General features: G+C 36.7%; 1 protein-coding gene across 5 annotated transcripts in view; it reads right to left on the bottom strand.

Annotated features, from left to right (window-relative positions):
* Nucleotides 1–14,080, bottom strand: part of CCSER2 (coiled-coil serine rich protein 2) — a 62,056-nt gene that overhangs the window by 9,919 nt on the left and 38,057 nt on the right. For 3 of the 5 annotated variants that reach the window (XM_058840792.1, XM_058840795.1, XM_058840793.1), the window contains 2 exons: nucleotides 13,483–13,569; nucleotides 11,909–12,007 (listed from right to left, as the gene is read on the bottom strand). In XM_058840792.1, the coding sequence (XP_058696775.1) occupies nucleotides 11,909–12,007; nucleotides 13,483–13,569 (186 nt within the window). Of the gene's footprint in view, nucleotides 1–3,608; nucleotides 3,694–11,908; nucleotides 12,008–13,482; nucleotides 13,570–14,080 lie in introns of all 5 variants that reach the window. The other 2 variants (XM_058840796.1, XM_058840797.1) reach the window with 1 other exon arrangement.

The raw sequence follows: 14,080 nt of genomic DNA, 5'->3' as shown, positions 1-14,080 counted from the left end.
TTGGTAATGTGGCAAAGCATTATTTTTTTTCCTGCACAGTCTGTACAGAAATTCCAACGTAGAAAATTTTTTTTTTCAAAGAAAAATTTCTTCAAGTAATATGTAACTCCATCAAGCCAGCTATTTCATCCACAAATATAGATTTATATGCAGGAAGCAAATAAATATGACCATACACAAAATCAAGGTGTTTTTTGCAAACATAAATTTAGTTAGGTACAAGAGACATTTCTCTTATAGTTGACCCTGAAAGTCCTGAAGTTGGAAGGAAAGGAGTTTTCCCTAAAAGACTCTTCTTCATATAGCTGAACACTCTTGGAGCAAAAATAATTACATAAAAAAGGCAATGTAATGATTCCAGGATTTTAATAATTTGTCATAGAACTTCCCAGCTAATGCTCTAGAGCAAAGTGGTTCTAACACAAACACTTTGTACACCCTACAAAGCTGTATCAGTCAATAAAGCTTTGGAAACATTTCAGCGCATTTCAGAGCAATGTGTCTTTGTTTAAAAGCAAATGCATGAAAAAGCACAGCCTGGATCTGATTTACAGTCACTGGCATAGAGTAGTTTTCCTTACAATGCAATACTGACATACAAAAAGTCTAAATGCTTCTTCCAGGACATGCACAGTCAGTGGAGATGTAACAACTGCAATGCTTGAATAACAAAGCAGTTTTGATCACCATTTCTGTGTGGAGAAGCACTTGGGCTAAGGGGCCTAGAGAAGGTGGTGAAATATTCTTGTATTACAACACAAACTCATGATTGCTTCCTTACCAATGAGTATTCAAAATGTTTATTTCTATACATTTCTAGACATCATTAAAGCTCCAGAACACAACTGGAAAGGTTTTAACTGTATTGAACAAAGTTTGAGATGTCATCAAAATTTGCTTATATCCTATAACCAAAAGAAAAATAAATGACCATTACACAGGAGTTTAGTTCTAGACACATCAGAATTACAGGAACAAAATTATATGGTTTTTATTCCTAAAATGAGAAAAGCAATGTATGTTATCAAAGTGTTTATGAAGCACAAAGCACTGAATTGTTTCCAAGGCTGGTGAAAAAACGTGAAATTAATAAATGTGGAAGTATTAAAAATTAATTGTCATTAAATGTGAAAAACATACATCCAGCGCTGAAGTGTACTGCAGCGCAGTGAGGCAAGTTCAGCAGCAGGCGTGCTGACATTGTGACATTGGTGCTTAGAGAGAACCATAAACCTGCACTAGTGTAATATTACCCAGCAGAGATATATTTCCTGTCTTGTACAGAAGGAGGGAAATTATTTTTAGTTGTTTATACACTGTAATATGAACAGTTTACAGATTTACACCCTTATAATCTACAGTGCCTGTAAGTGATCTATGTATCAATCAGCTATCAATAGCACAGTGAAGAAACCTGCAGAATTCACAGGCAGAGATGATATTTTAGGTTCAGAATTCAGAAGTTAGGAAAGAAGTGCTTGACTTGTCTATACAGAAAACATAATCAGACAAAATCTGAGACTACTTCATGTTTCCATCACCTTCTCTGCATTATTGCAAAAGAACACTGACATTAGTGTTTCAGGCTGTCCTACACACAGTGGTGATGCCCAGCTCACCAGTTGCCTCAAAACCCCATATTTGGCATTTCATATAAGCTCAAAAACCAGAACACTGAAACCACTGAGCCAAGTGGGAAAGAAGGATACTAGTGACCATTCCAGTAATGTTCTACTTTACAGAACTGTTTACACAGTGATAAATCATTGATTTTTTCAAGAGTTTCATCAAAAATGTCTAAGGAGCCTTCTAATTTATACCATATTTTAATTCCCAGTGTTGCTCTATAGAGTAGACCTAAGGCTTAAAGAAAAAAGCTAGGAACACTCCACTAGTGGAAACTTACTTTCCTAGACAATACATTAGTTACAATTTAGGTTAACTAGTCAAGGACCCATTTTCATTTACTTTACTTCCTTTACTAGCAGTTCATTGAATGTATACTAAAAATTAAAAAAAAAATAAAAATTAATCATAAAAGAATAAAATTTAATATAAAAATATATGAGATGCATACTAAAAATTCCAACCTGCATTAGTAATAAAAGTTTACTATGGAATCCCGAATACGAGGCCACCCTTGTTATTTGAGGGATGAGGTGGAGGCTCAGAAAACTATCAAGATTGGCAAGCAAAGTTTTCTTCTTCAGCTAAGCAGCCACTGTGAATGATGTGACACCAGAGGCTCATGTGGTAGCTGGGACACCATCCTCCCATTCCAACTCTCCAGTCACCAAACCTCAAAACCATAACATTTATATGATCCTCAGGTCTAGAACTGATCGCCTTGAAGTTAGTCTGTTGATAGGACAGTGAATCACCCAGGCTGTGCTACTGCTGGCCCCTCCACGCAGCAACAGAAGGCACACTCATCGGATTTTGGGGTTCTACGTTCATTACACACACAGAGTCCCACATCAAACACCACAGAAAAATGAAGCACATCCCTTGTTGCACAGAGAAAAGCCCATGAAACAGGCTGTGCATTCCTGATGAGTTTTTTACATTAATATTGTCACAGAAATATCAAGAGAGTATTTGAAGCACAGTTTTCAAATATTAGATTTTTTTTTTTCTGGTTATTGATATAAGGATCATTGTAGTGTGAAATATATGTAAGCTTAGTTTTCCAAGGCATAGCTTACTCTTCAGATCTCCATTGGCCCTGGAAATCTTACTTTGTTTCTATAATTTTCCTTTATTTCTTGTACAAATACACTCTTGAGCTTTGCAAGGCACTGTAATTTGCAAATTACAGTACATTTAAAAAATATAACTTTAGCGTTATGAAGTAGTTATATTTCTTCAAACACTTATCTGTTCAAAATGCAATACCAAAGCACAAAACAAGACTTACCATTTCTCTATGTCTACGTAAGCATACAGTTTTAAAATCAGCAATTGTCTTTTGTTTTGCAGATCCAAGCCAAGTGAACAAATGCATCTTACATCAGCCCACATTGTAGCTAGCACATAAGGAACGTTAATAAATCATGCAAGTTGGGCAACAGCCACTTCAATGTAAGAGAAGCCTTTTTACAACAAATACCGGAGGGTGGGGGGAAGAAATTAGTTTGAGGGAAGCCATTCTGAAAAGTTAAAACTTTTTGTGAGAGACAATGCAAGTGACACTTTCCCACCAACACTTTTCTGTACAACCACAATGCATTCACATGAACACACCCAGAGACGCGCGTGCGGACGCGTGAGCGAACAGAACACACACGGACAGCAGAGAGCATCACAGCCATGGGAAACAGGGAAATGCAGCAAGCAAGACTGATGTTAAGACAAGACTGGAAACAAGGGCCTACTCGGGTTTGCCTGAAGAACTGCTGAATGTCTATTGGCATTTAATAACTGTTATAAAACTATAAGTTGTAGCTGCTCGTACGCTGGCCAAAGGAAGCAGTTTGTTAGCCACAGACTATCGTGTATGACTGGAGATCTGCCTGAGAGAGGAGGAGACTACGAGATGAACAGTGCGTGCAAAGGGGAAGCTTCTACTGGAACACGGTGAGGGAGATGAGTGAGAGGTACAGACTCACTCTGTCTGCGGTGCGGTGGAACACTCCGAGGGATGCCCTGGAATGAGCCCTGCCAGGGAGAGAAGGAGGGAGCAGAATACCCACCCTGTGCAGAAAGAGAGAGGGGGAAAAGTATAATAAAAAAAGAGAACAGGGAAAAACAAGACACCAAAAAGCCACACTGTTCTTTTTCTTTATGCCCCAGAAAGGTATCATTATATTTTCAGTTGTTCCACTTTGTAAAAGCAAGTGTTACACGCTACCAAAGCCCAGATGTCCTAAACTAGTCAGAAATCTTACAAAATACCTCCAATTTTTGTTCAATATATAAGCATACATTTCTAAGATAGTTTTAGGGGAAGAGTACAAAAGCTGAGCCTTTAATGATTAAAAACACATGATAAAATTGTATTTTTACAGCTTTCAAAAGTATTTCAGAAATGCCTCCAATTAGAAATGCTACCAAGTAGTAGCTTGCTTAGTTCTAATCTAGTGGAAAACCGGTCAACTTTAGCTTACAAAAATTTCTAATCCATAGAAACAAATTTTCCAGCAAGTCCTGGTGCTTTAGAGGCCACCTTACTCCAATTTCATCAGTATTATTATTGTGGAAGAGAAGAGGTGACATCGAACTGTTTTGCTTGCACTTTGCTCTTGGAGCTTGACTCTTCTGTCAGAGGATCAGGGAACTATGCAGATCCATGCAGTGCAGGGTTTGCCTGTCAGAGCTCTCAAATAACCAGAAGTGTGACACACTGTGGTTGCTACAGTCTCAAAACAAGAAAAAGTAATTTTCTTACTACTTTTCCTTTTCCCCACATCCTTACCTTTGCAAATCCAAGCTGCAACTTCCCTCTTAAAACAACACAATCTTAATTTCCTATTTCACCAGGACAGGTTTAAGTATTTACAATTCTTTTACCATTTAAGTGGCTGAAAACTGCTTTTCTGAGTAACACTGGTACTACAGTAATGACTGCCCCACTGCCTCCTGACCAACAGCAACAAACTGTGACTACTCTGTGAGCCAGCAGGCTGAAGGTATCTGAACAGCACCCACATGACAGAAAACACGAACCCAGTTTGCCCCTCCTCTCCAGTCTCTGCTGCAGATCACACTGCCATGGCTGTAAATAATGAAGTATTTGACTTCCATGCTGCTTTTAAAACAATGTTAAACATCACATTATTTCTATAAATATTTTGCTTTTATTTGTCTTAGGAGAGTTTTAAACATTTCCCTGATCTTCCAGTTATCCTTACCTAATCAGATTTTAGCCAGCATTATTTCAGGTTTCAGTGCTGCTAAGATGAAACTTAACAATTACATTTAACCAAGTCTTAGAATCTGCTAGTCAGAACACTTTTCATCTAGAATAGGAAATAAAGAAAAAAGCCTGACAAGACTCCTTTATTGTTCTTCAGAAGCTGAGATAAAACAATTATTGCAGCAAAATCTAAGGGGAAGAATGAAATAAGTTCTTCAGTCTGATTATCTCTAGATGGAGGTATTGATTACCTAATGTGTTCTTATAGTCCTCCATCAGTGGAACATTAAGATCACAATTTTTAGACTGCTGCATGTAAGTGCTGGAACACTACTAGCTTCATTCAAGCAATGTGACAAAATAATATAATGTGCTGCATCAGCACATAGAATAGGTACATACATTAAATACATAAATAATCCTGAGAACACAATTTATGCATCAATGACTGATAAGAAAATTATCAAACGCTTTGGATTTTCATAGTGCGATACAAAAGAACACTACATTTTTCATGTTTGCTCACATTTCATCCAAAATTGTGTCAGGGTGCTGGAAAACCAAGAAAAACTCTTTCCATTCTCTAAACATAACTGAATCTCCACACAGGAGAAAGCACCTTATCACCAAGCACAAGTCTGATTTTGCACAGACTCATCTGAGTTGGCAGTGGGCTTTTTCCAGACTTCTTTGAAATTTTTAACATGTTAAGAATGGAGGTGACCATTTTATATCCTCTCCCTTTTACTCTCTGAAAAGAGAGATTAAGAGAAGCACAAGCCATCTGAGCTACATAACAGTTAGGACACTATTGTAAAGGCAAAGAAATATTTACACGTCTTGATACATTCCAGAAATATTTAAGCATCCATATTAGCACTTCAAAGCACAGCACTAAGTACAGTCTTCTCAAAAATTCTTCACAGTATTTTATCATTGCTCTGACTGGAGAGATAAATTAAGAAAATGCAAGTGACTTCCTTGAATCTTTTGCCTGCTGAACTGAACTGGTCTCCAGGCATATTTTAATCCCCTTCACCCAAATGCTGCAGTTGACATTGCTTCATGTAGGTAAATTTCAAATAAATGCCAGATTTTTTTTTAAAAGATGAATAAATATTTTTTTTCTAAAAATACCCCAAAACAACAGTTGTTTAATTGTACAATGAAGAAAGTAATTAAAATCAACATCAATTTAAAAAGTAAGGATCAGCAGATACAGCACTGGGAACGTGTTGAGAGTTGACTTAAACAGATTATAAAAATTATAAAGAATGTACCAATCCCATTGATATAGCACATTAAGATTTAGTATCTGCAAATATGCCTGTTTTACAAAAAGATTAATTTCATTTTAATAGTAATTATTGTTTAAAACTCTAACAAATTTACCAAGCTTTCTCCTTTAAACATCAACTCAGATTTATCTCCTATTACTCCAATGTGCACTGAGGTTCCCAAGAAATCCAAAGGGGAGGAAAAAAGAAACACACTAATAAACACATCTCCTCAGATGATGGTACATATTCAAAATACTCAGATAATGTGGCAATTTTCTTCCAAAAGTAAGAAAGAAGAAAAACCTGAATCACCACTTTATTTAATCACATTATTACAATGTCTATAAAGCTCACAAGCAAGGAATTCTAGAATTGAAAGATGAGAACATGACTTACCTCAACTTCTATTAAAAAAAACCAAACTCAAACAAAAAAAATCTGATGGAATTATTCTGGGCTCTGAAGCAACTTTGTCCACTAAGACTTTAATGTTAGACAGCAGTTTGAACAGTCCCTCCCCACAGCTATTATGTGCATCCAGCCTCTACCCTTAAATCCCATTCCTCTTATTTTCCAGATAATGGATTTGTGAAATAGCAAAGGAATCCCCAAAGAGAAATTTAAAACAACATGAGATTCAGGAGTGGAAAAATAAGAGCAGCTGAGATAAAGCAGCCTACAAACCAGAAGAACAAATGTTCTTCTGAGATCCTGATGAATTGTACTATTGCTTTATGTTGTACCAAATGCTTTATGAAGTTCTGACTATAAATGCACTGGGAAAGCCTGGTGGCTGTTTCTCTTTTTTTTTTAAATGCTACTATTAAGACTAAGGCCAGAGTTTTTCATTGTTAGTTATGAGCAGACTTCAGCCTTAGAATAAGAAATCACATGAACATAAGCAATTGCTTCTGCCAGAAAAGGAGAAGCAAAGTATTTCCAAGGTATTGCTGCACAGTAATTTTAGCCCAACAGCCAGATATTCCAGTTCTTTTCCCAAGGATACACCAACATGCAAAACTGCTACCGCTTTAAAAAGCCTTTTCTGCTGCAGAAACAATTACAAATACAGCAAAGATCCTTTTTTAAATTCATACAACTGGAGCCTCTGAGCACTTCAATGAGGAGATTATTTTTGCTGCCTCTCACCAAGCACTGCTAGTTGTCTCATACACACTCAGAGCTTCACATCATGAACAAACCTAGAATGACAGGCTTCAATACCGAGGCAAAATGTTTCTGCAGCAATCTTCTCTTACTGACCTAGTACCCAGAAAGAGAGCACAAATGAGCAGTTCTGACATGCAATACTCTTTCTGGAAGTATTCAGATGAAAAGCATCACCAACCTAGTGTTATGTGCTGCTTTACACTAAACCAACAAGAAGGGTTCAAGGATCTCTTTACTGTGTAGTCCCTACATGTCATGCACAGTCACAGCACAAGAGACATGTTCACAGTATGACCACCTAGTCCAGCTAAGGTTTTGTTTCACCAAGTACATGCATAAGAACATGAAGCAAACAGCAGAGCATTGGAGAGTGAAAGAAACCAAGGATGGATGTGAAGATGAACACATACAGTGACTGAACTTCAAAAGCTGCAAGTTTAAATTAATGGTTGTGAAGATGACACATACAGGATGTTTAAGGCTTAGGTGGAAGGACATCAAACCTTCTGGATTAAAAACCTTCTGGACTAAAACCAGAAGGACAACAATACACAAAGACAAAGGACTACAAAGGTTCATCAAAACAACTGACGTGAAAGGAATGACAAACTGAAACAAAATTCAGAAGAGAGGCAAAGAATATCTCAGTGCAAAAGTAGAGAAAAGATGGAACAAAGAACAAGATCATGCACGCTCCCACACAAATTGACAGGTTCTGTTGTCATTTTAGCAGAGACAAGAATTAACTTGTACACACATTTAGGCAGCAAAGCTCATTCTCATCACTGTGAGCTGTTACCAAGGGGAAACACCCAGCTTTTACTGTACACACTATTTGCTCTTCCAGGGAGTGGAAGAGCAACCAGCAACTACGAGGAACTGGTCCTCACAGGCCAGAATCTTCTGCAGGTATCTTGGACCAAATTCAGGACTTTGCAGTTTGCTTGAATGTCACTTACTCCTCAGTATCTGCGAACATCCTTTCCAGCCCAAGAAACCAAATGATTTATTGACAAAAACTTGACTTCTAACCCCTTTACCCTCAAAGTCTTGAAAATATCAGTATTTACTATTAGCCAAATATCCTGCAAAGCCTGCAAGTCAAGTGTGGCAATGGATAATAAAGTTTTTCCTTCTTGTAAGCTGTCCATTAACATTAATTTCTTCAAGTAATTTTTATCTTCTTCCAGGGTTTGGTTATTTTCTTCCATGACAGTAAAATCATGAGACACACTAAATGGAATGAATTCTGTGCAAGAGAATGTCATGGTCTACCTTGCCAGCAAATATTTGTACAAGCCTTTATCCCAAGGATGGCTAACCAAGAATAAAACACAAACAATAAGAAGCTACCTAAATTTTAAGCATCCTGCCAGGACACTTAGAAAAAATACCAGGTCACAGACACAGCAGACAGGCAGTAAGTAACTACCTATTAATTTTTAATTAGTCAAATTTCCCAAATATTTCTTTCCAGACCCTGGATTTTATTATGTGAGCACTAAGTTCCAAGGATTAAGTTAAAGTTACACAACTTCCACTTATGTACATATTTACATTTAAATATGAAAAAATCTAAAATCACTTTGAAAAACTGTGGTCCCTGAAGAGAACACCAGACAAGTTTATAACCACATTAGAATGGGCCATTTTCTACAAATATTTAATAACAAAGAAAATATGTGAACATGACTTTTAAAAACTAATACTTGTAATGATATCCACTTATTTATTTAATGGCAGAACAATGAATTGATCAGAAATACCAGCCATTTCAAATGGCCAGCTGAATTGCTGCAATTCATATGGTCTTAAATTCCTAACTGAAATAGCTCCTTTCTACTGACACTGCTTCCTAGTGCATTCTAGCATCTATTCTTTATGACACACTACATTAACAATGTTTGTTAAGCATGTTTCAGTAAGCATTTATAGTATTCCTTGGAACACTAAATCACTGTGTTCCCAGACTGGTACTGGCTCCTAAAGAATAAACACATTGAATCAGTTCTGATTTTTATAGAATATATAGAATTTATAAACAGTCACACTAATTTTGAAAATTTTGATACCTGAAGTACCTAATATCCTCCATAATTTAAAATGACTGGCATCAACACTAATAGAAAAAACTGAAATAGATAAATATTAATCAAAATTGAAAATTATTAACAAGCTTAAAAGAGCAAAAACCTAAGATGCCTCAAAGGAGCCATTCTGTCATTGCCAAGATTTCAATTGAAATTTGGTTTAAAAATAAAAAAGCTAGTCAATATATATATAAAAAACCCTAGTCTACATAAAAACCTGATAATTTAATAAACATTATTTCATTATTTATACCACATATAGGACCAAAACCCATGATTTTTCTTAGTCTTTATTCTTAGATCAGTTTTCTATATTAAATGACCATTAAACTGAACAGGAATGTTAATAAAGCAAAACCATTTCTTTAAGAGGCTATTGGGATTTGAGTAATGAGAATATGTCTTCCTTAGGTGTCACCTTCTATTTATTATACTCTTACCTCAAGAAAATAAGAGCTGAATGTCTCCTTTCTATTGCAACAGATGTTTTTTGTTATTAGGTTACAAATCAAAAATTATTTTATACATTTACATGTCTATTAAGACATGTGAGGAAGCATCCAAATGCATGTTAGCAAAGGAAGCATTAAATCAGAAAGTTGAGGTCTGACCATTAGAATTGAAATTCTAATTGCACCAGGCAGACCATTTGCTCCTTGAAGAAAACCCACATTACAGAGTTCCTGTTTCTGCTAGCTGACAGAAAGCCTGTAACTTACAAATATGCATGTGAAGATGCTGAAACAATCCAAAAAACATGCCCAAAGCATTCTGCCCAAAATTTCCCAGCTATCAAAAGGTCCTGGAAAGCAGCATAGTTTCAGAATTTGTTAACAATTCATGTATTTTCCTAAGTCCTTTATCAAATTAATGAGAAACTTTGCACATGGATAAAAGTACCAAATTGTTTGGATTGTGCAGGTATAATGATCATATGCCTAGAAATGTGTATGTGTATCATATACACATATCCACACACCCAACCACAATACAGCACAGCTTCCTTCAGCACTTCTTCAAGATACTGTCCCTTAACACAAACTTCCTCCTGACAAAAAAAAAAACGTCTTTTTGAACAAAATTACAATGTAACTTAAAAAAAATATACTGGCTAACCTGACCCAAACCAGACAATTGTGCTGAGTGACTCCTTGTGCTTGAGACAGCAACTCAAATTCCCCATCTTCTCCAATAACTTTGTCATATCAATTAATGCCACAAGTTGCACAAACTAAAACTTGTGTAGTTAGCAACTAACTTTCCAAGACTATTAATCTTGTCTCTGAAGCCATATGATAAATGGGCTAGAAAAAAAAAGAAGATGGAAACAACAGACACTAACCTTGTAACAGTATGAATGCACAAAGACATCCGATGAACAGCAAACACATGAAATTAAATTGGGAAAAAGAAACAATGCAAGGGCTCAGAAGCCCCAAAGTAAAAGGAGAAGAAACAAATGGGATGAACCAGGATGTTACATGTACGTGGGAGAGAAGAGGTGTCAAAGCAACCCAGAAGCTACTTAAGGTTATAATCTTATGACAGTGGTTCTTATAAGACAGAAAGAAGGAGGTTGGAAGACATGGGTAAGGCTGCTTGCCAGTAACTGGTGAACATACAGCATAGTGGTGCCTCTGCCCTAGTGCTATATATTTAAAAGAGCAATTTTAGAAGGGTAGCAGGGGTGATTCATCTTTATTACAAGCTTACATCAAGCAACTCGGTGTAGGATAAAAACAAAGAAAGAAAAAAATCCAACCTTTTAATAAAATGTCCTATGTTTTCTAGCTAGAGCAGTAGCTTCAAGATCCACATGCTATTTGGTGGTAATTAACAAAAGCTTTGTTTAGCAAAAGTAATTTCTTCTTATTATATAATTTCAAATATGTTGTCCCTCGCCCATCTTAAATATTCTATTGGTGTTTCATGAAGAATGTAAATTGTACACAGTGGAAACAAATGTGATCCATGCAACAACAAATGGGAGTGAAAATGTCTTTTGTCAAAGTGATTTTAACACAATTATTTTTTTAATTATTCTAATTATTTATAAAAAATAATAAGAAGAAATATTAAACAATATTAACTTTTGCATCAAAACTTAGAATACACTTTTTCTTTTCCTCAAAAAATATGAAAACATCAACAAGGAAAATCTGACCAGGAAAAATCCCAAAGAGATACCTATGACTTTGAAGTCAGGATATAAGAAAATCTCTTAAGTGTGACTAGATATACAGCTTGGATTGACTGTAACTTAAATACTGCAAATGGTGATTATTTAAAGAGAAAATTTCTAAAGTTGAATTATTTAAAATAAATGTTTGTAATATTTGTTTACATAATAGGGCTGCAAAAGAACGCAAGTGCTGCCCAGCAGGAAGGACACTACTCACACACAGCACAGAATCTCTTAAACAAGGCTGACTTGGTGTGGGAGCCAAGGTTACAGAAGTGGAAAATGAAAGGCGGAAAGAGGTACCCGAGCATGAAGGGCCCACTTTACTCACAGAACTCCTCCTCCAGGAGGTTTGCGTGAATTTATCGGCACAGGCACGCACTGCCCCTGGAGGTTTTTGACTGTCCTTCTGGCAGTTACATCTAGTGGCCTTAATCATCCCCAAAAAGAGAAGAAGAAACAAGAATTAGTTAGAAATTAACCAACTGAGCCCACAAGGCCCAGTGTTCAAACATCATGTATGACTTGACTGTAGAGCACAATATGATTAAACTGTAGAAACCACTGTTTCCAGTGCTGCACAACTGCTGCTTTTCCCAAAGGATATTGAGAAGTAACCCAAAATAAATATTGACTTTTGGACAGAGTTTTTTTACTTAAACTTCCAAAGCTCTGAGTTCTTCAAGTCATCTTTCAGTCATTACAAATGTGAAGTTTTGCCTATCTCTACAGCAGTTAGTCTGCTGCACCAATTCCAGGTTACTCCAGAAATCAGGTCCATGACTGAGCAGGGAAGGAGAAACTTCCTTCAAGGACTTTTGGCTGATTGTCAAGAGCAGGACTAAGTGTATGCAAAACCCAACACTTACTGCAAAATGCTAACAAGGTAATTTGGTTTGGTATTGTGTGATCTGGGATTCTGCTGTTTAAACAGCAGAGCAAATGCCAAATCTTCATCTTTCAGTTTTGTTTTAGAGGGAATGTTCCCAAGCCAGAGAGGGAGAGGATGAAGGCCACAACTCAGTTTTACTGCACACACCGACAAAAGCACATGTCTAACATTTCATTAGAGATTATGGTGACACAAGTATTGTTCACAGCTATAATAAATATGTATGGTGTGCACCTCGTGACATCTCATCTACCCTGCCTGTAGCACCTTGCTGCAGCTTGAAATGGCCTGAAAATGTGGGGCTATTTTACAAGAATTGTCACAGCAGAATTTACCAGAACCAAATGCAAAGATATACATGGCAAAATCCAAACTCAAAACAAGAGCAAAAAGGTAAAAGACACATGTGACTTTTGCTTGAGGCCTTGTGTCTCCCTGAACCTGATTTATGATGAAGTGCCCCCACAACTTGTTCTTAGTTGGCAGATTTAATCTGACTGGTAAACTTGTTCTGTATTGTAAACCTACTTAGAATCAACTTAGAATACTACTTTGCTCAACTTTGAATTCTATGGTGTAATTCTTCATTAAGATAATGGACAGTAGAGGAAAGGAGAGGGATAAAAAACCCAAAAAAACAGTAACTTTAAAAAAATGTAAGCAGAATGGCCCAATCCTTGTCCATTTTTAAAATACTTTAAGTGTAGCCTTATCTTTTCTTCACTGTTACTTTTGAGCAGCTTCTGGAATTTTATGTTCAAAACTGTTCTGGAAATTAAATACTTTCAACAGCATTATAAACATCCTTGCTTAGTGCCACACAAAATAATGACCAGATTATGGAATTAAAGATCCCAAGAGCACAACTGGGAACTGAAACCTACCTTTGTTACAGTGAAAATGCAGGAAAATAATAGCTAAGCTCTCTTAAAGCCTTCACCAGTACTGCCTATTGAAGTTGCACTCTGCAGTGCATATCTGGGATTTTGCTAAACATTTTGGATTATACTTACAAGCTGTTGCTCTAATTGGTTGATTGTTTCATCCTTTTTCCTCAGTTCATCTTTAAGCTGCCTGATCTCGTTCAGCAGATCATCCATCTGCAACAGAACAGTGGTTTCCTATAAGGACTGCATGATCTAAAGCAACACCCCTACAGGACATGCCTGCAGGTATGGCAGTGACACAGAACATGCTTTCCTCCTCCCAGTCACACAGAGAGAGGGGCTGCAGGCACACAGGCTAAAGAGTGAAGAAATTTGACTAGAAGTCTTTTTAAGACGCCAGTCAGCTGACCCACTAAATTTCCAGGGTAAGTAAATCAGCTGCATTTTTGCAGCAGGAATTCATCTGCTGTGCAAACAAGTGACATTATGTAGATGAACATGCCTAGTTAGCAAACACTACCTGACGTCCTCTTTATCAAAAACAGAAATTACTGAACTCAGAACAAGCATTAGATTTTAAGTGTTCTTCAACCTCATGAAGTATTTATAGCCCTATTATATTTCTAGCAAGCACTGTTTCCCTCCCATAAGTACAGAATTAGTGATCTCTGTATAGTGATTTTACAATAAGAGCCAAGCAATGCTACAGAACCTTACCACCACA

This window comes from Poecile atricapillus, chromosome 6 (assembly GCF_030490865.1).
Source record: "Poecile atricapillus isolate bPoeAtr1 chromosome 6, bPoeAtr1.hap1, whole genome shotgun sequence".
Classification (NCBI taxonomy): Eukaryota; Metazoa; Chordata; class Aves; order Passeriformes; family Paridae; genus Poecile; species Poecile atricapillus.
The sequence above is the reverse complement of the archived record's forward strand: the minus strand, read 5'-3'. Positions and strand labels throughout refer to the sequence as shown.